Source organism: Trachemys scripta, chromosome 2 (assembly GCF_013100865.1).
Source record: "Trachemys scripta elegans isolate TJP31775 chromosome 2, CAS_Tse_1.0, whole genome shotgun sequence".
Taxonomy (NCBI): domain Eukaryota; kingdom Metazoa; phylum Chordata; order Testudines; family Emydidae; genus Trachemys; species Trachemys scripta.
The window spans coordinates 60,976,068-61,001,799 of record NC_048299.1 but is presented as its reverse complement, the minus strand read 5'-3'; the positions used below and the strand labels follow the sequence as shown (position 1 = coordinate 61,001,799).

The window sequence follows — 25,732 nt, the reverse complement described above, 5'->3', positions numbered from 1 at the left end:
ATACATAATAGAACAAGGAAGAAATAGATATTTATGCCTAAACCTCTCACAGTTCTAAAAGGCAGGGTGAAGGTGGGAGCTGCAGTCTCCAGAACAGTCACAGGATCATACAGTTTTCATAATCAATGGATAAGCTAAATTTAGTTTTTCTTTCTAACTTGTCAACAATAAAATCATTTACAAAGTGTGTGTGCATGTGTATGTATACACAACACGCAGCAAGACTCTGATTATCTTGGTATATGCACACCCCCTAGGTGCAATGGGAAGCTTTGTGTTTTCAACAATGTAACTGGATAATGCACACCCTTGGAATGTTGGTCTGTTATTATTTTTTTTAATGTACTATGTTTTGTTTGGGGAGAAGGTGAATGGTGCTCTAAAATAAGAGCAAATCATTTACATGTAAATGCAATCAGTTATTTTTTTCAGTGATTTTCAGTTCACATTCCTAAAGAATAAACAAGCTGGGTATTAGCAAATTGTTCTTACCATTGCAAATATTTGGAGAGTGCTGGTTGTAAAAAGCCTAGCTCTTAGAGCTGGAAATACTGCCATACCAGTATGCCTTATGCACACCTCATGATTTTTCAAGATATAAGATGCTGTGAGTTTTAAAAAAATGAGGCTAAATTAATTGGGAGAAATAGGTGTTTGAGGGATTACTGATTAGGTACAGAGCTTTTCACTTGTAGGTCATTTAGCACAAACCTGTTCCAGTTCAGTAGTGACCTGACTGGCCCAGGTCAGTAGTGACCAGTTACCATTACCATCTGAAGGCTCTTGGGCCCCAGTGAAATGAGCGGGTGTTCTCCATCTTGAAGAGGGGTTCCAAAGAGGATGGAGCAAGGCTGTTCTCAGTGGTGGCAGATGACAGAACAAGGAGCAATGGTCTCAAGTTGCAGTGGGAGAGGTCTAGGTTGGATATTAGGAAAAACTATTTCACAAGGAGAGTGGTGAAGCACTGGAATGCGTTACCTAGGATGGTGGTGGAATCTCCATTCTTAAAGGTTTTCGAGGCCCGGCTTGACAAAGCCCTGACTGGGATGATTTAGTTGGGGTTGGTTCTGCTTTGAGCAGGGGGTTGGACTAGATGACCTCCTGAGGTCTCTTCCAACCGTAATCTTCTATGATTCTGTGATCCAGGTTTTAGTAGACAAGTGTCCATATCACCACTTTTAACACTAATTGGCTACACCTCTGGCAGTTTGAAAAGAGGATTGTGGAAACTGAACTAATTCTCACCCCATAGGTGGCCCTTCTAGATTGGCTGAGGTACATTGCATAACAATGTTGCTGCTACTACCTAATGTTGTACCCATTCAGTATACAAATAGAGGACTTCAGACTCCAAAGCTGTCAGTCCAGTACCTTACAGGCAGCTAGATAGAGAGCCCCTGACATACCTACCTCCATTCCGCCAGGTTGCACCCCTCTTCTGGCTCCTGCAGAACATCTTGCTGGTTCTGGCTGCAACATTTCCCTACTTCTACTCCCTCTATGCACACCCCATCTATGACTCTATGAAATTGTGAGACATCCCCATCAACCTTCAACTGGCAGTGGCCAAGATAGCCATCTACCAGTCCAGGAAGTAGAAGCTTGATGGGGAGGCTCTCTGAGAATGTGTGTCTTATTTTCATTTCCTGGTCAATTCTCTTCTCTATGCAGAGTTTCTCTGGGTGACCTCTGCTCACTCCTTGGATTCCTTCAGGGAGCAGTGAGTGCTGTGTGGGGTTCTCTGTTCAGTGTCCCCATACAGTTCCCTCATTTTAAATCTTTGACCTCCACCTCCATTGCTGTTTTATCATTTTGTTGTTCCCAGTGTTTAGTTGATTCCTAGATCTGTGGTCCCTCCTGTATTTAAGGGAGTAGGTCTTTTGTTCTAGAGGGCTCTGCCTTCAAGATTTCAGATTGGCCCATACCTTCCAGCAGCAATAAATTATCTTAGATTTTAAATTTTAATTTGTTAATATTTTTGTTGTAAGAAAAATGTTTTCTCTCTCTCTCTGTTCTGTACTGTTATAGTCGTGTGACTATATGATAAGAAAAGTAGAATATGGGGCAGTGTGCTAAATTGGTTCCCGATCCTGCTTTGCATTCTGCTATCAGGACTTCAATAAGACTTCAGAGAAATGGAGGCAACTCTGGAGAAACCCAGTGCAGTATTGGGACCTTGTGGATCAAATGATGTTGGCTCGCTGGAGGAGAGAATCTTACAAGTGAAATCTTATACTGATCACAAATGTAATTTCTTATCAGCCATTCCCTAAGGACCAATGCTCTTCCTTTAAATTCAGGCCACTGTACCTCCTTCATGCTCTCTCCTCAAGTAGTGTTAAGAACTATAGTGCTGATATTTTATTATACTCCAAAATAATGAAATGAAATTAGTGTTGTGCATGTCCTTATGCCCTTTTGCTTCCATTTGGAGCTGAAGTCACAATATCTTGAGGCTGAATTAACCACAAATTACCAATACTGTGTGTTCGCTGGATTGCTTGTTTGTTTCTGATCGGTTGGCTGACAGTTGGTCAGGAATCTTGATGGAAAAGCCCATCATGATATAAATGGTTTTTTGTTTTTAAAAGTAGATATTTCCAAAGCTTCCTCATTATAAAACAAATTTTTTCTTTCTTTTGCTTAACTAATTTAATTTTTTGTACTTGAAATGTAAGCATTTGAATGAGTGAGAGAGTGCAGCTGTCAAAAGATTAACCAGCTGAAAACTATTGTCAGCATTAATTTTGCTCTAATAAATGACTCTCTGAAGCTATTTAGCAGTCTGTAATCTAGATACAAGGCTATTGACCTATGATGGATAGTGTTGGATTTTGTTTGTAAGCTTTGACTTAAATTGTCCACTTAATTTGCTGCAGGTCAGATCACAGGATTAGTAATAAAGGTCGTGATGTGGTTTGCATAAAAATAGCTAGAGGAACAGGATGAAAATCATTGCAAAGCATTTATTAATGTAGTGATCTTTGCAGACATGTTGCATGGTAAATTAATAGCCAACAAGATGACAATTATGTGTTCATGTAGGCACCAAATCCAGGCTCCTGTCCCCGTCTGCTGAAACTTTGGAGTTTATAGTGTTGGGAAGATAGTGGTGGATACTCTGGCAGTGCCACACTGTTAAAAAACCTATGATGCCCATCTTACCACGGAGATGGGCTCTACATACAAAGACAGTCCAATCCCCTACTCCAATCCTGACCCCTTCATTGTGTAGCAGTACAGCACAGGTTCCATTGCCTTGGGGCCTTTTGCACCTGCAGAGATAGGGGCATGACTTACCAGGAGAGTGGTTCAAGGTAGTGCACTGCTACAGACCAATTAATCAAAACCTCTGCATTTTAACTGGGTTTTCAGTTATTGTGATGGTTTTGCCATGGATTTCATTGAGATTGGGGTCCAATCATACTCTTATAAAAGTGACCCTTTTAAAAAAAGGTCAAATGCTTCCGTGTAATAGGAAAAACTAAATGGAGCAAGTGTCCCATTGAATGTCATTTTAAAAGAAGGATTTTTGCTCTGATGGCTTTTCCAGGCTAGTTTTTACAAAGGTAATGCTGATTTGCCTTAGGCTATAAGCATTTTGGGATTGTATCTTCATATGTTACAACATCTAGCACAATGAGGCCCGATGCCAATTAGACCTCTACTACTACTGCAATTCAAACATTTAATAATCGTTGTTATTGTAACTAATTGGTTAAAAGCTGTATGGACCCTAACGGAAAGACACAGTTTGATTTTTTGCAGAAACAAAATAGTTAAATGTGGAAGAAAAATGAATTCCCGTACTTGGATTTTTTATTTGTAAAAACACGAACTGCTTGAATATATTAAATTCAGAAGTAGGCCATTACTTGCAGCAGTTTGTTCTAATAGGCCAAGGTTCGATGCATAGTGTAGACAATTTATAGTGTCTAGGTTCCTAGCTGTATTGCAAAATGAATTGTAAAGCTAAGTTGCTAATCACTTTTCCAAGTAGTCTCCTTGGGCCAAATTTACCTGGCAGTTACATCCATTAAAATCAGTTTTGGCTGGGAGAAGGGGTTGAAGAGGATGCAATTCACATCAGACTTGTTTATTTCCTCCTAGAACAAAAGATACCATAAGCTAAAACTTGATGTGTTGCCATTTTGAAATTCTGTAGCCAATGAATTATCGTCTTTGTTTGCTGACCCTTGATAAAGGTGGGACAGATTTATAGGAATGAAGTTGTAAATATTGTGTGTTTAATCATTTTTTCCCCTCTGCCTGTTTAAACTTTTTTTACATTGCTATGCAATACATTTTTCCCTTATAAATTATATGTGGGAAATTGGTCTCAAGTTCCCTTAATTCAGAAAAATAGATCTTCTATTTCTGATTAGAAGTATGCAAAATATTTGTAACGAAATGTTAATTTACTTAAAAATAAATCAGATGTTAAGCCTTTTATGTCTTTGTTTTTTGGATTTCATTATAAATTTGAAAACGGGTCAACTTTTCACAAAGTTTACTAAGTTATGTAATAGTCTGATCAAAAATGGTCTTGTTTTTGAGCAAAGATAGCTTCCCATCAATAACCTGCAGGATTGTGTTGTTGATTCCAAAATAGTCATTTCTTTAAAAACTTAAGATAAAGTTGAATTCAGAGAGATGCGGAATTGCACAAAATGGTGACTATTTTTATGTGAAACTATACAAAATTAAATTTTGGAATTTCAAGTAAGTTTGATGTATGACTATACTTTACCTCTCGGCATTAATACAATGTTCAAAAAACAACAACAAACTCTCCAGTAATTTTAGATGAATGCTTTGCTGGGTTTATATATATACCCTGATTACGTGTTTAAGAATCAAGGTCTTGATCCTGCAGAAACTCAAACCCAAACTTAACTGTGCACATGAATAGGACTATTGACTTCCATGGGATTATTCACAAGTACAAAGTTAAACACATGAGTGTTCTATCCTTTAAAAGGTTGGTATTGAATCTAATGTTTTCCTCTCAATTCAGGTGTTGGAGCTGCTCGAGCTGGGAACCTTACGTTCATGGTTGGTGGAGTGGAACAAGAGTTTGATGCTGCCAAAGAACTGCTGACATGCATGGGTTCCAATGTGATCTACTGCGGAGAGGTTGGAACTGGACAGGTAATGCTTGCTGAATGTTTGGTATTCAATCAGCCTGGCCTTTCCCTTTTTGTTACCATATTTGTCTTCCATTTTAACCCAATTCCCTTTTATCTACCCCAAGTAAATTATCTAGAACCAAAATCCACAATGAAATCCAGTATAAGATGGTGGTATCAGCAAAAAGGTGAAAATTCTTCTACAAAATATCTCATGGTACCATTACCCAGCATCTTGGCTTGGTAACCAATAATACACATCTGAACTAGCATTTTCTCAATTTGGCTTGTTAAGATTGTACTTTTCGATGGTCACAATTTTTTAAAAAAAATTATGCAGTAGAAATAGATTTATGGTATAGTCTGAGAGAGTAGGTAGCCCACACACTCAAAGCAAAGCAAGCGGAGTTACTGTGCTAGCAAAACAAAAATATTTCACACTATCTGAAGTATCTATAGGTCAACCTTCATTGACCTGATGCCTATAGTACATTGGTACTTACAGGTGTTACATTTAGGGAAAGGTTGTTTAAACATATACCGTCAAAAATCCCGTTGGAGCTGGATGAAAAAAAATCCTATGTGATATCTACATGGAAACGGAGAATCTTACTAGGTATTTAATTTATTTTCAGGCAGCGAAGATCTGCAACAACATGCTCTTAGCTATCAGTATGATTGGAACTGCTGAGGCTATGAATCTTGGAATCAGGTTTGTTGGATTTTATGTGTTTTTATATTAGCAGTTTTTATGTGCAGTGCTGGTTGACTTTTTTGTGGCTAGAGAATGATGATCAGAAGAAATAGATGAGATTCTGCCAGAAAAAAGGTAGAAGTGTTTCATTATTAGAATGCAATAAGGCTTATTTATTTGACCAAGAGTAGGACCCTTGAGAACATGAATGTTCTTTGCAGTGGCCATAAAATATTACAAATATCTAAAGTTACATTATATTTTTTCTATGATGTCTCAGTTTCTTCTGTTATGATGATACATGCACTATAAAATGTAAATGTACTCAGAAAACATGCAGGTATATTTGTTTGAAGCATAGGCTAATGTACCGTGTATCACAAGTGTTATGCTCCCACATGGCTCCATTTGGCTTTATTTTCCCCAAAATGTGCTAAAAAGAAACCGCTAGCATTTTTTCATATCTCAAAAGAAACTAGGATGCAGTCATAAAATGTCAATTTACCCTCCTGTCAAACTTAACTACTGTTGTTTCTCATGCTAATCATCACAGATACTTGCTTGTGAAAAATTCAAAATATATTCCATTACTTTGCTTTAACTATTTCCTGTTTTAAAAACAACATTTTTCTGTAACAGGTGATGTATCTAACTTGTAGGTAGCAACATTTTGAGATATTTAAATTTCTAAAACCAATTTTTCTTTCATTTTAAAGTATTCATTTTTTAGAATTTTTTATGTTTCCAGTCCTGTGTGAGCCTCTACATGTAACAAGCCATTTAATTAAACTTTGCAATATTTTTACCTTTGATTCCCTTGCCCAAGCTTACATCAATAGAAATACCGTTTGTAGGTTTATAAATAGAAAAGTCTGTGCTTCTGAGAAAATTATCCTGTAAATGCATAGCTTCGTAGGATTTTCATGAATTATTCATCTCTTTAGCTACACCTTCACAACCGCCGACTAGAAACTACAGATACTGCAGATATTTGTCAGTTCACTATTGCATGTCCTACTATGGTTTTTGATATAAACTACAAAACCAGTAAGAGGGCTTCAGAAATTTTAAATAAATAAAAAAATGCATATGCACACACACGCGCGCGCACACACAGTCACACAAAAGGCAGGGTAATGGATTCACATTTCCTCTTAATTACCATATCAAGATGCAGTTGTTTTATTGAATTGCCCTTGTCTCAGATGTTAGACTATCTTGACCTATTAAGTTGTCATGTTGTAATTGAGATAAAAGAGGAATTTGCTTTGCATCAGTGCTAATTGGTTTATCAATATCCTGTACCATTTACATTTTAAAATTGAGTGTCTGTACGATAGATAGTGAAGCATATCTGTACCAAGCCATAATAAAATTGGTAGGATTGTATACAACTATTATAATTCAGGATGGTAAAGCTGTATCATGGTCAGTTTTAAGTGTGGGTTCACTTAATGAAAAATCAGTTCCATATGACTTCGTTATATTTTTGTCCACATTTCTAGGGATTATTTTACTTTGTTTATTTGTTTTTGTTTTATTTTAAGAGGCCTTGAACACAAATTCTTGGCATCAAATCCCATGTGAAACTAATAGGTGTTTGCAGCCGCTATAGCCTGCAAGTGTCTGGATTGTCTTATTACAGGTTAATTTTTTCTCTCAAGAGTGTTGAGTGAATTTGGGTTGTATGAAAGTAGCATTCTGATAGTGCATGCTAATGCCAGATTTTAGTGAAGGCAGGCACTGTGCAAGCTTCCCCACCTCACAGCAACAGTAATGCAGCTCAGCTTGACCTGCTATTCCTATACTGGGCATTGCTTGAGTACAGACTGTTCATCATACCAAATAACATGAGGGTTTGTTATATAGGCCCTAATGAAAGATCATTGAAGTAAATGGTAGTCTTTCCATGGGCATTAATGGGCTTTGGATCAAGCTCATGGGGGGCACCTTTTCCGCTTTAAACAAAAGTAGGATTTTTCCATAGGTGAAATTCTTGTGTGTATAAATCCATTGTGTGACCTAGTCTCGGTATTCCAAGTTATGGCGGTAGTGTCCTTCTTCAAAACAACTTGCCTGACTCGGTTTAATCACAGTTAATTGACATGATGCTGAGCACAATTTGTTGCAGTCTCCACTGGCCACTAGGTTGTGGTCATCATCCTCAAGATGTCATCTAACTGGATTATTCCACACAGTGTTCAAACAGGATGAAGTTGTTTGTTGTAGATAAGCCCAAAGGATGTCAGTGGCTGGGGTTAGAGAAGTGGAAATCTGAGTGCAACTAATTAAGTTGACAAGTGTCTGGCATTGAAAGTCCAACTTCTGGCAATGGAGAAAGCTTATTGGTAGCTTTACTAACTTGAAACTGGTAGGGATTTTTTGTGTGTGTTGGGCAGGGAAGGTTGGCTATTGAGCAGGGGTGCGAAGGAACAAGGAAATGTCCAGCAGAAAAAAAGAAATTGAATACACAAATGAAAACATCCTGTAACCAAACAAGGTAACTTCCCTGGGTTTCTCTTTCCTAGAAGAAAGATACTTCATTAACACAAGCCCTCATATTTGGGCTCGTGTTAATGAACTTCTGCTCCACTACAGAATTTGCCAACAGTACTGCATCTCTTTCATTTTCTTACAGGCAGAGAGTCTCTTTATATTAGTTTAGAATCACTAAAACAAGTACTTCTCTTATTTTCTATGAGATTTACATATGTATTTTTGAAATGACAGATTTGTTCCATAATACAGTATACTGAGAGCTTCCCCAATTGGTCAGGGGTGATGGAACCATTTGTAGAGTGGGGGTGCTGAGTCATTGAATCAAACTGTAAACCCTGTATATAATGGAATCCACTTCAAGCTAGCACCCCTAGTTCGAGCACCTATGAAATTGGTATCAGTGAGCATAAATTTCCCAGTAGTAAACTTCCACAAAAAGCAGTATCCCAATCACTACAGGACTGCTATATTTATATTCAATTTGCTCCTCTGGGTTTTCTTTTTTCTTTTTTTTTTTAATTAAAAGGGTGGGAACCATATTTCTTCTTGCATGATAACTTCATTTACAAATTTTTTTATTAGAAGCATTTATTTCTTAGTTAGTTTCAGATTTATAATTTGGATTTTTAAGTGGCTTTTATTTGTTTTGATCATTGAGTTCTGGCAATTCTTAAAATTGTTGAATTGCCTTTTTAATTTATTTTTTTCTATTCACTCCATGGCCCTTTATGAATGTTAATAATAAAAGGTAGTGGAAAGATGTATGGCAAAAATACTGGAGAGTAATGTACATTTTGAATTAGAGCTTTTCTTTTCCTAGTTTAGTGCTGCAGTCTGATAGTGAAAGTCTCTAGTATGAGAGAGGTTTAGCATGTGTGTGTGGATGTACATGCATGTAGGAACATATGAGTGTATAAGTATATTGCTATAAGCTATAATATATTGGTGCCAAAGCAATAGACAGAATGCACCTAAATTTCATTAATGAGAAATTAAAATATATATTGATACTGTCAGCAACCTCAGATTACTTTTTCTCTTCTTCTTTCTCCCTGGGTTACTGACCATCTCAGTTTGTAGTGGCCTCCTTTTATTGATCTTTGGGTTCTCAGGTAAAAAAATGAAGTATTAGCAAGATAAAGCTTGAAAATTTAAAGAAACTATTGTGGATATTTGACTTGCAACTAAGTCATGTGGAGATTGCTGCTGCCTGCAATGTAGTGGGGAGTCCTTTCTGGGGCTGCCTGTGCAGTCTTGGGGTATGTCTGTACTGCAATTAGGCACTCATGGCTGGCCTGTGCCAGCTGACTTCAGCTTGGGCTAAGGGGCTGTTTAATTACAGTATAGATGTATGGGCTCCGGCTCAAACTCTGTGACCCTCCCACCTCACAAGTCCTAGAGCCTGGGCTCCAGCCCGAGCCCGAATGTCTACATTGCAGCTAAGCAGCCCCTTAGTCCAAGCCCCACGTGCTTGAGTCAGCTGGCACGGGGCAGCCGTGGGTTTTTAATTGCAGTGTTGACATACCCTTAAAGGAGAACCCATGTGGTGGTGACAATAGGTAGCACAGGATTTTATAATTAGTTTGGGAGCTAGAGAGCCACAAAAGAGCTACAAGGTTTGTCTGTATCAGACGTCTTCATAAAGAATTCCCTTTATATTTATTACAGCCAAGTCCAGTCTCCTGTCTACCATGAGAGAGATTACAGTGGCCACCACAAGTGTAGCAAAAGATTCTTTTTTCTCCTACAGAGTTTTATTATGGGCCAGGTTATGCCTGGCTGCTTTGTGGGTGTGCAGGTGGGTCTGAGAACACAAGAATTTCCTCCTCCTTTTATGCCATTGTTTAGCAGCCAAGCACAGTTGTAGTCCTTGCACTCCAGTCTCTGGATTGCTGTCTCCATATGCATCTGTGGGGCACAAGATACCACAAGGTGGAGCTGAGGGGGTGGGAAGGACAATCACAGAAGAGTTGGGCAGGCATAGAGGAAAGAAACATGCTATGCCCCCCTGTGGGGATGTAGCACTGGGTGAACACTGGGAAATTTTGGAAGGAATGGCTGGAGACACCTAGATTGCACTCTGGGGCAGTGTGACTATGCTGCCCTCGATGTGGGTCTGTACCTAAATGGCATGATCGAGCCCTGTGTGAATATTACTATTCCACTCAGGGTACATGGATAATAAAAACCACGCTGGTGTACACATTTCTACTAGTGATGGGCGAGTCTCAAAAGCTTCTGTCTGAATAATTATCTGAAAGATCAGATGCTGCTTACCCAAAGCACCTCAGGCTGGAAATTTCTCAAGAGTTTAGCTACTTTCTAGTCTCATTCAGGGAATCCCAGAACTGCCTTTCTTGGGGGGGTCTCACTGCTGATTTGTTACTGCTACAGACTGAAACAGGGAAGAAGTCTGTGAACATTTTAAAATACGTTGGTAAAGACTTTTTTCAAACTTCAATGAATGTGGTTGGGTTTTTAACAGTGCTTAGAATTGTTCTTATTTTTATCCAGATCTGTGTGTCCATCTTTAGTTTCTACCTCCCTGGTAGCTCATTAGTATTTCTGTTGAAGATGCATTGATTTGACACAGCAATTGTTTTTGCGTTACATTATTAATAATGTTGGGATATTGGCTGCTTTCTCTGTGTCTGGAAGAACATTTTGGCAATTGTAAATGCACACGCGCATGCACATACTCTTGCCACGTCCAGTGGCAAGTTATTATGGGGACTGACAGACTGTCATCATTTTGATAGCTTGAGCAGTATATCTCTGGAACAGCAATGGAGCTCTTATGCAGAAAGTATCATATGTTCCTAGCCAATTTACAGGGAAACAGCAATAACATTTTATCATGGTTGAGAGCCCAGTAGCTGCTTCCTATTAAACTTGCCCTTTCAGATACCTGTCTTGGATTAATTTGTTGATTTCAAATGGAAACTCAGTCTTCTCCACTGAAGCATGACTTTCTAGGATAGACTCTCACTGAATGACAATTACTGTATATTCTAGCTGGTTTCAGACCATTACAAGCTTTGAGCGCAGTGGAAGACAGAGGACTTCTTCAGTAACTGATTTTAATACATGTCTAATTTTAACTGTCAGTTATATATGCACCAGTAGATGAATTCTCAGAAAGATGAAATGCAAAACACTTCTAACTTGCTCTTTTTAATGATACACTTGCTGCCAAAAAAAAAAAAAAAGTATTGCAGGTCTTCTGAAGTGAATCTGCATGGTGCATAAGAGCATCAAAGTTTAAAAAATAGAGATTCAAACTGACACACAAATCTTTTCCCCCACCACAAGCAAAAATCTTTTTACATTGCCTTTTCACACCTAGTTCTGAAAATTCATTCAGTGTATATTTACTGTGTCTGTATTTTTAAAATGTATTTTGTTCAAGGAACTGACTGGAATGCTACGAGGACAATACTCATTTTGGGGTGAGGGATTATATGCATTTTAAGATTTCGCCCCTTCCTCCCCACCCCAGTCTTGCAGTGTAAACTCCATTGGAAGCTGTAGCTAAGATCCAGCGGAGGTGCTGCGCTGCTGAAGGGACTTATCCTGGAGACAGAACAAACAAACAAACCAGTGTGCTGTGTGGCTGAGAGATCAGGAGTTCTTAATATTCTTTTTAGTCAATGTTCCAATGTACAACTTATTTGGATGAGAACACTTTCAATGTTTTTATTCATAAAGTGCTCCTTGCTGAGGCCTTTGATGCACTATAAAAGATAAAACATGATTAAAATGCAATCAAAACATAATGGTGGGGGGGAAATACTTTCAATTTAAAAATCAAATTAAATAAAAATTGAAAGCTCAATTCAAAAAGGAGGGAGAGGGGAGGATAATAAGGCCCTGATCCAAATGAAGTCAATAAGAAACTATCCACTGACTTCCATGGGCTGTAGCATCAGGCCCTAAATATGGGACTAACAGTGGTAATTCTAAAAAGCACCTTTGAAATATTGGGTATTTTTAAAAGGAGGAGGGAATAGCTGAGACATATTTCCAAGGGAGCAGGATCCACACCTTAGTACCCACCATATAAAGTGTCATTTTATATTTGAGAAGTTGTAACTTGCCAATTTAAAATGTAACATTTATTTATTTATTTGTAAATTCCACTAATAAATGACCCTTAATCTCCCATAAATTAAATATTGCATGCTACAAACAAAGATTCCTATGATTAGTTTGGATACATTGCTGATCTGTTGCTACAATTAAAGAATTGGTGCTAAGAGGAGGAACCGTCTCTTTGTGAGAATGTAAAACCAGGGCAGGATTAAGGCATAAACTAACTAAGCTACAGTTTAGGGCCTCGCAAATGAAAAAAAACTCTACAAAAGAAAAAAAGACTCCATTTCAAATTTTATCAAAATTGGTTGATAAATAAAAGAGGTATGAGAAAAAGAAGATTCTCTCTAAATATACACATTTTTGTTCAAATATGACAAAAATATACACATCTGGCTACACAAATACTCTTACCCTACCCTTATCCTTCAATGATTATTCATTATTGACAGGCGGGAGGCCAGGGCTGAGAAAAAAACGATAATTGCACTTGTAAAATTAGTATTTCTACAAGTAAGTCTGCTATCAGTCTCTTAAGGCAGTGTTTTGCTGGCCAGCTACTACTGGTAAAATTCTGACCTGTCTTCATAATTTATTTAAATAAATAATCTCACTGCTGATAATAATAAAATGTTGTTTTTTAAGTACATCAGAAGCAGGAAGCCTGCTAAACAACCAGTGGGGCCCCTTGATGATCGAGATACAAAAGGAGCACTTAAAGACAATAAAGTCATTGCGGAGAAACTAAATGGATTCTTTGCTTGAGTCTTCATGGCCGAGGATGTTAGGGAGATTCCCAAACCTGAGCTGGCTTTTGTGGGTGACAAATCTGAGGAATTGTCATGGATTGAAGTGTCACAAGAGGAGGTTTTGGAATTAATTGATAAACTTAACATTAACAAGTCACCGGGATCAGATGGCATTCACCCAAGAATTCTGAAAGAACTCAAATGTGAAGTTGCGGAACTGTTAACTAAGGTTTGTAACCTGTCCTTTAAATCGGCTTCTATACCCAATGATTGGAAGTTAGCTAATGTAACGCCAATATTTAAAAAGGGCTCTAGAGGTGATCCCGGCAATTACAGACCGGTAAGTCTAACTTCTGTACCGGGCAAATTAGTCGAAACAATAGTTAAGAATAAAATTGTCCGAAACATATAAAAACATAAACTGTTGAGCAATAGTCAACATGGTTTCTGTAAAGGGAAATCGTGTCTTACTAATCTATTAGAATTCTTTGAAGGGGTCAACAAACATGTGGACAAGGGGGATCCAGTGGACATAGTGTACTTAGATTTCCAGAAAGCCTTTGACAAGGCCCTCACCAAAGGCTCTTATGTAAATTAAGCTGCCATGGGATAAAAGGGAAGGTCCTTTCATGGACTGAGAACTGGTTAAAAGACAGGGAACAAAGGGTAGGAATTAATGGTAAATTCTCAGAATGGAGAGGGGTAACTAGTGGTGTTCCCCAAGGATCAGTCCTCGGACCGATCCTATTCAACTTATTCATAAATGATCTGGAGAAAGGGGTAAACAGTGAGGTGGCAAAGTTTGCAGATGATACTAAACTGCTAAAGATAGTTAAGACCAAAGCAGACTGTGAAGAACTTCAAAAAGATCTCACAAAATTAAGTGATTGGGCAACAAAATGGCAAATGAAATTTAATGTGGATAAATGTAAAGTAATGCACATTGGAAAAAAATAACCCCAACTATACATACAATATGATGGGGGCTAATTTAGCTACAATAAGTCAGGAAAAAGATCTTGGAGTCATCATGGATAGTTCTCTGAAAATGTCCACGCAGTGTGCAGAGGCAGTCAAAAAAGCAAACAGGATGTTAGGAATCCTTAAAAAGGGGATAGAGAATAAGACTGAGAATATATTATTGCCCTTATATAAATTGATGGTATGCCCTCATCTCGAATACTGCGTACAGATGTGGTCTCCTCATCTCAAAAAAGATATACTGGCACTAGAAAAGGTTCAGAAAAGGGCAACTAAAATGATTAGGGGTTTGGAATGGGTCCCATATGAGGAGAGATTAAAGAGGCTAGGACTCTTCAGCTTGGAAAAGAGGAGACTAAGGGGGGATATGATAGAGGTATATAAAATCATGAGTGATGTGGAGAAAGTGGATAAGGAAAAGTTATTTACTTATTCCCATAATACAAGAACTAGGGGTCATCAAATGAAATTAATAGGCAGCAGGTTTAAAACAAATAAAAGGAAGTTCTTCTTCACGCAGTGCACAGTCAACTTGTGGAACTCCTTACCTGAGGAGGTTGTGAAGGCTAGGACTATAACAGAGTTTAAAAGAGAACTGGATAAATTTATGGTGGTTAAGTCCATTAATGGCTATTAGCCAGGACGGGTAAGGAATGGTGTCCATAGCCTCTGTCAGAGGGTGGAGATGGATGGCAGGAGAGAGATCACTTGATCATTGCCTGTTAGGTTCACTCCCTCTGGGGCACCTGGCATTGGCCACTGTCGGTAGACAGGATACTGGGCTAGGTGGACCTTTGGTCTGACTCGGTACGGCCTTTCTTATGTTCTTATGATAAAATTGGGAAAAATGTGAGGTTGGAGACAGCAGTGTTGTGGAGCAATTATGCCAAGCTCATACTCTGATTGGACTCATCCTAGGAGAGACGTCATGTATAGCGTCCCCCTTGGCTGGTAATAGCTGGAAGGCCGCCATCTTTTGTTCACGGTCCAGCACGCTCAGTCATATAGTGCCTTCGGTCCTGTTTTTCTTCATTTTCTTAAGTGTTAGTGTGTTCTTTCTTCTTTTTGATCTGTACATACATACAATTGCGTATTTTAGTGCGGACGACGCTTTCTGCTTCATGCGCTATCCGTTCTTCACATGATTGAGTTTGCAGGTGATCATCTTATAGACTTGGGTTGAGTGGATCTTGAGGAGGATAAATTTTTGTTGGCTTCCTTCCATCAGTTTCAGGAACCTTCACCGCATTTTTATAGCATGGCAAAAGAAAAATCCCAACAATTCATTTATTTTATTTTTGTAGCGAAAATTAAATTGGAATAAACATTTGTAAATATATTTTATATATAGTCCGGATAAACTTTGTATTTCCCTATCAAAATAAATCGTATGGTTTTTTTTCATTTATTCATATGAAAAGAAGGATACTTTTCCTTATTTATGGCTTTAAAAATTATATATCCTCTCTTGTTTTCCTGTGAGAACTTTTGTGTTTATATATTCAGTGTCCTTTCTATGAAAAAAAATGAATTTATTATTTATGTTCGGGAGCTGCTTACACTTGACATAGCTTAGGGCCTCAGAATGTCATAATCCGGCCCTGGGTAAAACTGACTTGGAATTATGGTATGAAACATATTTTATGTTTAGTCTTGTCAGTTTTCCTGCAGGAAGTATATGACTATAGTAGGTTGTGAAGTCTCTTTCAAAAATTCTTGTTCTGCTTTGCATTAGGAGATATAGGAGATAATTGTGTCTGATTTCTTTTTTTTCATGGAGAGTGCAACTGAATATAAATAGAACCTTTAAAAAATATTGCTACCAATTATTGATATAAATGCAATTGGTGTAAAATTACATTTGCAACTTGATATTCAGCAAAAACGCAAAATAATAACAGGTCTAAAAACTCAATGTGTTAAAGTAATATCTTGCCTACATTTCTTTGAAAGTCCACAATGAACAGCAGTTTATGCCATCAGCTCAGTGATAGAACAAATGATGTTTCTGCTCGGACAAGCTTTGTTTTATCAGGATCAGTAACCTTATCAGCAGTTGACCCAGAACTATAATGCATGTCTGTGAACAGATAGAGAGCATATGTCACAGTTTCATGCAGACTTGCTTCCTAAGCAAGAGTGGATAATGAAGATTTAATAACAATAAAAACTAATTTGCAAATGTGAATAACAGTAAATGTTTTTTAAAAGGGATAACATCTTTCAGTCTCCTTATTGTTAATATTACATTGCTTGCATTAACAAGAAAATATATACCCATAAATTCACCAAAACATACTTCCATAATGCACCTTTTATTTGCCAATACTTAGTTTTGAAATAGTTCATCCAGTTTCTAAGATAATCATTTGGCTGTAAGGGTATGAAGCACAGGTATACAGTAGCATGTGGAAGAACTGAAAACTTCTTTTGGTAATAGGCATACAAGAGAACTGCTAGTCTCAGATGGCCTTTATTTTGCTTGCATTTTCAGGTGAAAGGTCTTTTCATAGAGCAGAAGGCAGAAGCTTTGAAAACTTATTGCTTAAACAATTGATTGATGCCCTTTAATTTAAGATAGGGGATCCCCTCCCCCCATATCAATACTCTATCATTTTTCTTGACTTCTAATAAAGGGAGAGAAATGATAGTGTGGTCCTAGCATATAAAACAAGTCACCCATATCTTGTGCATTTTGACATTAATACTTCTCTTCCTTGACCTTTGACAGGTTAGGGCTTGACCCGAAACTGCTGGCTAAAATCCTAAATATGAGTTCGGGCCGTTGTTGGTCAAGCGACACTTACAACCCTGTTCCGGGAGTAATGGAAGGAGTACCCTCTGCTAATAATTACCAAGGTGGCTTTGGAACAACGCTCATGGCTAAGGTATATAAATATAATCATAAGTATATTATATTATAAAAAGAATATTATAAAAATATAATATATAAAAGTATATTATAAAAAGAACTGTTTTATTGTTCTTGAGTGTCAGAATACATGAGAAATGTGTCTATGTTGTGGGTGTGTTCTCCCTGAATGTCATTGATCGCTTATACCACACTTCTAATGGTGTACCACACTTCCAGTGGACACTGGATGGAATGCGATGTTCTTCCCTCAGTTAAAATTGTTAATGGTGTTTGGAATTATGTGCACTCCTGGAGAGGACCACACATTACTGTAGTTCTGAATTATCAGCTGAGTCCTTGATAGGTGTGGTTGTAGGGTTACTCTTAGCGTAGAATCAGTGAAGATTAGTGTTAGGACTCTATGTTCCAAAGACGGTCAACAAAGCCACATCCTCCCTCTTTGAAGTTGGACTTCTTCCAGCAGCACATGCTCCTGGTCAACTAGTGGCTATATAGAACAATTCCTAGCACTTGTGTAGGATCAGATCCTCAGATGATATAAATCAGTGTATTTCTATTGACTTCAGTGGAATTATCTGATTTACACTAGCCTAGGATTTGGCCCACGGTGTCTTCCAATTGACAATCTCAAAGGGCTTCACAAACATTGATTGACTTAACCCTCCCAACACCCCTGTAGGGTAGGTGTAAGTATTATACCTATTGATGTGGACATGGAGACAATGAGATTTAAAATGGTGACCTCTGTATTTAATTAAGAACCCTTAACCAATGAGGAACCCTAACTACTCAGCTGGGCTGTTCCAGGGTGGATTTCAACCATGTACCTATGTCCTACAGTCTTGATGGTGGGTATGAAGGAAGTACCCCTCTATGCTCTTAGGCCTGCCCAGGGATCCCGGCTGGAAGCCAGTGTCTCAACCTATTTCCCTCCTCCATGCAGGAAGTAGGAGAGATGAGATGAGGGGAGCCATATGCTGCATGAGACTTGCAGTGTCATGCTCTGGGCCCATGACCAGGCAGTCCATTGTGTTACAGGGACCTTGCATCAGACCTTTTAAATCCAGCAACTGCACTAGACCCTGCCAAAGTTGTGACTGTAATTTAAACTGCGCCCCCCCTGAAAGCTGACCTCTGAGACGCTGGGTGGCAGGTGAGAAAATCCACATGGCAATTTGCCACATGAGAAAATTCCCATCCAATTGGCAACTGGCCTAGCCCCTGGCATCATAAAAGATCCAGCTCACTAGGTGAGGGTGAGCAAGATGGTGATGGAATGGAGCCCAGTTGGCTACTTGCCAGCTGCAAGAGCAAACAGGGCCCAAAATGGCCACCCACCAGCAGCAAGGGCAAGCAGATGCTATCCCCTTCCCCTGGCAGGCAAGAGCCATCAGCTGGCCCCTTATGACAGGCTCTATTACCTGGATACCCCCTGTGCCCTACCGCCAAGGAAAGGGGAGGGAACAGGAGAGAAGCAGTACTCTCCCGCTCCCACAGACATATATTCTACAGGGAGGGGGGATCTCAGGGAGCAAATGTAGCACTGCCCCAGCCAGATAGATAGATAGATAGTCATCTATCTATCTATCTATCTATCTAACAGGTCAAATGCAGATACAAACAGGCCATATTTCCTTGCCTTCTCTCTATTGGAGATGCAAAAGTGATGCTTTCAGGGTGCATAGAGAGACAGTAATCTTCTCTCTCCTGTAATATCTGATGAAAGAGGTGGGAGAATGAAACTTGCAGTATCTTCCCTATTATTGCAACTGCCTCCTCTCCTGTCTCTCTTGAGGTCCCATATTGCTCCTTTCCAGTACATCCACAATGCAGCAGCTAAATAATTTCCTCACTTGATCGACATCCCATACCATCATTATCTTCTCACATCTATTATCCTTGCTCTTAAAGTCTTTGCACAATGCTGCTCCCTTCTCCTCCTTTGTTCTTTTCTCTTATTATTTTCCAACTTTCTCTCTTCCATCCCCTCTTGTTCCCTTCTCCCTCCTTCCTGTTTGTGCCTACCCTTTAGGCCTGAAGCTACTTTCCCATCAGTGCTCCAGGCTCCATCCCTCCTTTCATTCTATCATCATCCAAAATCCCACATGCTCCATGTGATCTTTTTCTGTCTTTATAGAATAGACTCCCTAGGGCAGGAATTTACTCTGTGTGCTGTGCTGCACAGAACACTTTGGTCTGGAGCTTAATTTTCCTTTATTAAAAATAAATATTTGGAGCTTGCATGCCACAGGCCTGTTCACAGCATCTTCACTTTCAAGCGGAGTAAAAGCTGCAGGAAGGAAGTTTTATGTGCGTTCTTCCTAGTTTCCCAGCCTTTTCTTTATTGACTCTAATACTTCAGAGTTGAAACCAAAAGCTGCACACGCAAAAAATAATAATGATGATGATAATAATAATTAATAATTAAAAAAAAAAACCTACCTTGGCCACGTGTGTCTATGTGACATAAACACACGCATTCTCACTCTTTCATACTTCCATACAAATCAGTTTGCAGTTTACCAACCCTGATGCCTGCATGAAACCTCTGCCAGGTGGGAAGCCTTCCAGATCAGCTTGTGGGATTGGGGCCTGTCTAGGAGTATGTGTGGGATTTGCAGTGTGCAGAAGGAAGTTGGATTTTTTGCTGGTCTCTTTGGTTTTAACCACCTCAAAATATTTCATAGTATATTAGCCTGTTAGTATTTTTCACTTATCTCCCCATCACAAGATTGTTTTCAGTGGGGTTCTGGACAGATGCAGGAGTAGCTTGCAGGATCCTTTATTTATGCCACCTCCCACCCCCAATATCCCACAAGGTCAGGTGAAAGAAGAGAGACAGGAGCAGAACTAGAAAGTGAAACTGATGGGGCTAGTTTTACTATCTTTGGTTCCCCAAAAGAGGATGGTGGGAGGAGCTGAAGGGGGGGGGTGCTGTATGTTTCCTGGGAGGATTGCTTTGGGGGCTGCTGGAGGGGATATTTGGGGGTATGGGAAGAGTGTGTGTGTGTACTGGCAGTGGTATTTGAGGATACTGGAGGGGTGTGTACTGGGAGGGGGTATTTAGGGGTGCTGGAGGGATGTGTGTACTGGGAGCGGGCATTTGGGGGTGCTAGAGGGGATCTTTGGGGGTGCTGGAGGGGTGTGTGTGTGTGTATTGGGAGGTGCTGGAGGTGTGAAGGTACTGGGAGGGGGGTATTTGGGGATGCAGGAGGGATATTTGGTGGGGTGCTGGAGGGGTATGAGTACTGAGAGTGGTGTTTGGGGGTGCTGGAGGAGGTATTTGGGGGCATGGGAAGAGTATGTATGTACTGGAAGGGGTTATTTGGGGGTGCTGGAGGGGTCTGTGTGTACTGGGAGGGGTCTGGTGCCCTGGTACTATGAGAGACATTTTTCTAATGTGAATAAAATAGAGCATATTGGTGGAGCAGTAGCAGATTGGGGAGGGGTGTAAGGAAAGTTACTAGGGAACAGGAAGGAGGAGAAAGATAGAAAGGAGTCCATGGAAGAGGGGAAAAAGGTAGAGGAAAAGGGTACAGGAAAAAAGGAGACACCAGTGCAAAGACACCTAATGTATGTGTGTGAACTGTCTTTAAAATTGATGTGAGCTAACTAATTTGGCACTTCATTCTTCAAAATCAAAATTTAATTTCGGTCACTGATAAGGCTGCCAACCTCTGGCCTATCAAGTGTCAAGGATATAGCTAAGGAAAGGTTTCCTAAAGCAGTGTTCATAATGTAAATCATACAGTCAGAGTGCTAGCAGCCCTCATCTGAGTCTCTTCCTCTTTTCCCCCATTGAGCAAAGCTGAAATGTCCGACTGTCTTCTTCTAATCTTGAATCTGCAACACAGAGGGAAGGGAGGGGCCATAGATTTTTCTAGCACTTCTTCAACAATCCTCAGGGGACACATTCTTCGATGCAGAGGGAACAATTACTTGAGTAAGCATTTAGCTAAGGCACTAGAGTTATCTGTTACTGAACATCCCAAAAGGTGAAAATTAGTGGTGTGGTGACCTCTTCCAGGTACTAAACAGTCCATTCCCTAGTCTATGTAAAGAGATTTGTGAGATGAGAATTTATCCTTTTGTTTGTTCCACCCACTCATGCCATTACTCAAATTAGATTGTAAATTCTTCGGGCCGGGGACCTACTCTTTTATTTTTCCTGTAAACCGCACAGCACACTTTTGCCATAAAACAATAATGAATAATAAGAGTTTGTAGAGGAAGGGAAGGAGAGAATCTCTTGAAGTGGAGAATATGACTGTCTACGAAGACAATTATTTAAAGAGTCAAATGACCACAAGATAGCTGTTGTCCTAAGATGGTCATAAAACTTCATCTTCTCAGATGTCAAACATGGTGATAGTTGAAAGATTTATTAAAGTATTCCACCGCTGATGGATCCCACAGACAAAGTTATAGGCTCCAAGTTTTTTTTGGCAGCAAATTTTCTACAAGACACCTCTCTGGAAATCACCTCTCTTCTGTCTTGAAGTCTGAAGTAATCTAGTGTCTAGACAAGCTCTCTAATATGAGCCCTGGTCTGGAGATTTCACTTCAAAGATCAGATTTATTGCTTTTCCTTTTAAGGGTCAGAGGGTTATACAGAGAAGACATTACAGATCAGAAGTCCTCTCCTCCCATTAACATTAAAGGTGTTGATAACAGCCTTCCTTTTAGGATTCCTGGAAGAGCTAGATTTAGATCATATTAATCTTGACCCTTGTCAGGGGTGATTTATCCAGACAGAGTAGGGGCAGAAGTAGGGCTTTCCATTTCTTTTTACTAAAGAGTTTCTGATGCTAGGTCAAGGCAGTCTTTGAGTTTTCCTTTCAATGGCAGAATCTGATTCACGTCAGACTAGAAAATAATTAAAAATAAATGAAGTATTTCCTTAATAACAATAACAGTTCTTTTTAAAATGTTAGCCACTGCTTCCCCATAAAAGACTGGTATTTCTCCAACTCCAGCAAAAATTGCTTTAGTCTCTGATAGTAAGACATCTGGAAGCCATTGCCTCAGTTCCCAAGAAGGGGAGAGGGGCAGGAAAGTATATTCTGATTCTGCCTTTCCCAAAAGGTCAGGAAGAGCCATATCCCAGTCAGAACAACTTTGTCATCTGAAGAAATTCAGAATATAAATTCTGAAGACAAGTGACTGTGCCCAGAGATTGCGTGTTTTTGATAAAGTTTCAGGATGCCTAGTGACACACGGTTTCCATGATTGGGTTAGTTTAGGTAAATATAGTTCATTTTACTTAGGTCTTCATCCCTGTTACAAAAGTGCTAGTATTGCTAGCAGCTGCTTTAAGAGGATACAAAGTATATCTTATTGAATGCTGATTAGTCAAAGTTGTCTTGTTCAAGGAGCTTCAAGCAGCTACAGAAAAGATGCTGGAAACTTCACAATCTGAAGTTTATGATAATGTTTAGCAGTCTATTGTTCTGTAACCGCATCTATGCTACTTCAGAGTTCAGCATGAAACAGAAGGTGAGGGAATCGCATCCATCATGGGACAGAAGAGCAAAATTGTTTCTCTCATTTCTTACGCTGAAGTCAGAGAAGTCCTTCTCCATTTAGGGGTCATGTGCTTATGATGACCATCAAGCAAAAGATCAGGTACACCCCCAACAAATAGCAGCTCTGTGTTTCAACAGTCTTGGAGCAGGGACTCATTATCCATGTTGAATGGTCATGCCAAGATCTATGGAAATTCTGCCTATGCTAATGAATGGTCTCTCAGAATTTAGAGTGTACCATTGGAAAATTGTGATCATAAACACATTCTCAAGAGTTGGGGAGCCCATTTATATTTCATGTCCATTCATAGAAAAAGGTGTCTCTACAAGAAAGCAGCATACTGGTTTTCTGGGGTTAGGGCAGACTACTAGCCATACACTTCTGCACACTACTAGCCAATGATGTCAACAGTGTGTTGACCTCAACAGACAACATAGTAACAGCTTTTCTGGGGCCCTGTGAGGGTGGAGGGTTCCGGAGCTTGGGCTCCAGCCCAAGCCCATACATCTACAGAGCAATTTTTAGCCCCGCAGCCCAAGCCCCATGAGCCCAAGTCAAGTCACCATGGCTGTGCCACACAGGGCTTTTATCCCCAAGTAGACGTATTCTGTGGGTATGGTCTACACTGAAGCTGAGAGTGAGACTACCAGCTTGGGTAGACAAATTCACAAGCTCCAACCTGAGCCACAACATCCAAACTGCTATTTTTAGTATGCTAGCATGAGTCTGTCTGCTCACTCCCAGCTGCAGCATAGACATACCCTTAGGCTAATATGCCCAGGAAAGTGGAGTGATACTAGCTGAGGAGTGGGCATAGCCAGGACAGCCCAGGAACCTGGTTTATCAGAACTCTACTGCAATTTCCATGGACAGAGCTTTTGGTGGTATTTAAAGCTGTCCCAGCTGACACAAGGGAAATCTTAACTGGTCCCCAGGGGAGAGCTATGATGGAAACAGAATGTGCTTTCTCCTGGTATAAACTCCTCATGCAGCTCAAGAGACCAGGTCTAGGAGGGTTTGAGGCAAATAAATACTATTATGTCCACTTGAAGATGGTTAACCTGAGGCTCTGATAAGCTGATTTTATGCAAGTGGCACATGGTCAGTGGCAGTGCCAGTTATAGAGCTCAGGAATCCTGACACAGAGTCCTCTGCTCCTGCCAGTAGGCATGCCGCCTCTACTTCTAAAGCAGCAGTGATTGAGAGAGAAAGCTGAGCTCCAAAGTGGTGCTAAAAACTGATGGGTTCATTTGGTTCTTCAGCATAAATTCACCGGAAAATGCACTTTCTGTGGTGCTCAAAGTATTCACTGAATGTATGTCAAATTTGGCTAATAGTTTCAGCCAGAAAAATAATAGGAAAATGTCAAAATGTTTTGACTTTTTTTCTAAATGGTATTTCATTTAGAAATTTAACTGTTTTTTTTTTTAAGGTGAAAGAGACCCCAAATATAAAGGAAATAAGTTGTTTTGGTTTTGTTTTCCCTCCCCCCCCCATTTCAGGATCAAAATGGATTTTTTTTCCTGCATTCATTTCATTTGAGAAAAACTGAAAAAAAATCAGTTTTGGTTTGAAGTGAATCAAAAGCTGTTTTGGACTTTCTGGTTCAGCCCCTGTAGCAATACCAAAAAATGAAGGCAATACCTGCCTTCTTCCAGGGCTGGAATTTTAAGGCTGCAGTATTTCATTTGTTGGCAGTGGCTTCTCTTTTTCAAGGAAGCCAAATAGCCGGTAATATTCATAGGGCTACTTAATTCCTTGTTGTTTCTCCCAATGTTTTTTCTGCTTTCAGGATCTTGGCTTGGCACAGATTACTGCTACCAACACTAAAACACCTGTTCCTCTGGGATCTCTAGCACATCAGATCTACAGGATGATGTGTGCAAAGGGCTATGCCCTGAAAGACTTCTCAGCTGTGTTCCAGTTTTTACGTGAAGAGGAGAACTTGTGAGCTGTTATTTTGGCAATGGACACTATTAGAAACCAAACACTTTTTTTGGAACCTCCTTGTAGCTCATTTGAGAAGTATATGGGTTTAATCAAAGGTCACAAGTCATGAACCCACACCGACCTGTCTGCTTTTGGTTGTCTAGGTCTCAGCAAACTCCAGGATTTTTCATCAATTCTTTAAAAAGCAGGCTGGGAGAGGGGTTGTTTATTTGGTCAGATAAAAAATATACTGACTGTTTAAGAACCATAATAGCATATTCACAAAATCCAGTTAAGTGCTTTTTTTTTTTTTTTTTTTTTACTAAGTACCCAATGATTTGCATATAAAACAACTGACATTATGGCTCTAAATTGTGCAAACTAAGTTGAATCTTCAATAGTAATAACATAGGGTGACAAACCAGCTTTCATTAACTTTTAATAAAGATAAAGCCTTCATGGAAAAAGGGAAGGTCCTTATAATGAAGAAACAGAATGTGGTTTTTTTTCTTTTCTTTTCTTGCTATTTATTTTTAACTATTAGCTTGGGCCTGATAATCAGTGATGGATTTTTCCTGGGATTAGTGTTACAGATTTATGTTTATGGGGGTATGTAAGTTAGTGGAAAGCTGTTACAGCATGTTTAACTGGTAGACTTAGTTAAAATAACACAGTATATATATGTCTCTTGTAAAGCTCCAGTACTATATTTGGCTAACCCAATTTTATATTTCCTTCTTGTACCCTGTCATATATTTTCAAAAGTCAAGAATGGCACCTACTAAAAATTCTGACAAATGTACATTTGCTTTAGATAATTACTGCATTATTATAAATATAAATAAAATGAATCCCATTATTTTGAAATCAAATAAAAATCTATGTTGGTAAATGCCTGCTATAAGATTGTTTGGTTTTTTTAAATGCAAGTTTGCAAAAATACAAATAGCTGCAAATTTGTGCTAGGTCGTTCATTTTTTGGTCTTCTACAGTCCATCTTTCATAAGCACGGAGTAGTTTTTATTGTAAAATGTGTAGGGTGGCATATTTGCATGTTAATTTCCCTAACCATTCATCTACCCCGATCTAGCATTCTGAAGATGAGTATTCCTGTTGACGTCAGTGGGACGACTCAGTGTAAAGTTATTTGCAGGATTGGGGTCTTAATGGTCACTATGCAGCCTAACCTCTACATTTTCAGAATTTTGCATGTACAGTGGTGCATCTAATAGGCGTGTGGCAGGTAACACAATTGTGT

The 25,732-nt window shown here is 39.3% G+C and overlaps 1 protein-coding gene across 1 annotated transcript in view; it reads left to right on the top strand.

Annotated features, from left to right (window-relative positions):
- The window catches only part of HIBADH (3-hydroxyisobutyrate dehydrogenase), a 120,677-nt gene extending 95,311 nt beyond the window's left edge, over window positions 1-25,366 (top strand). The window contains exons 5-8 of the mRNA XM_034760693.1: window positions 5,018-5,151; window positions 5,765-5,841; window positions 16,876-17,032; window positions 24,338-25,366. Of these exons, the coding sequence (XP_034616584.1) occupies window positions 5,018-5,151; window positions 5,765-5,841; window positions 16,876-17,032; window positions 24,338-24,496 (527 nt within the window). The 3' untranslated portion in view covers window positions 24,497-25,366. The remainder of the gene's footprint in view (window positions 1-5,017; window positions 5,152-5,764; window positions 5,842-16,875; window positions 17,033-24,337) is intronic.
- Window positions 25,367-25,732: the final 366 nt, after the last annotated feature.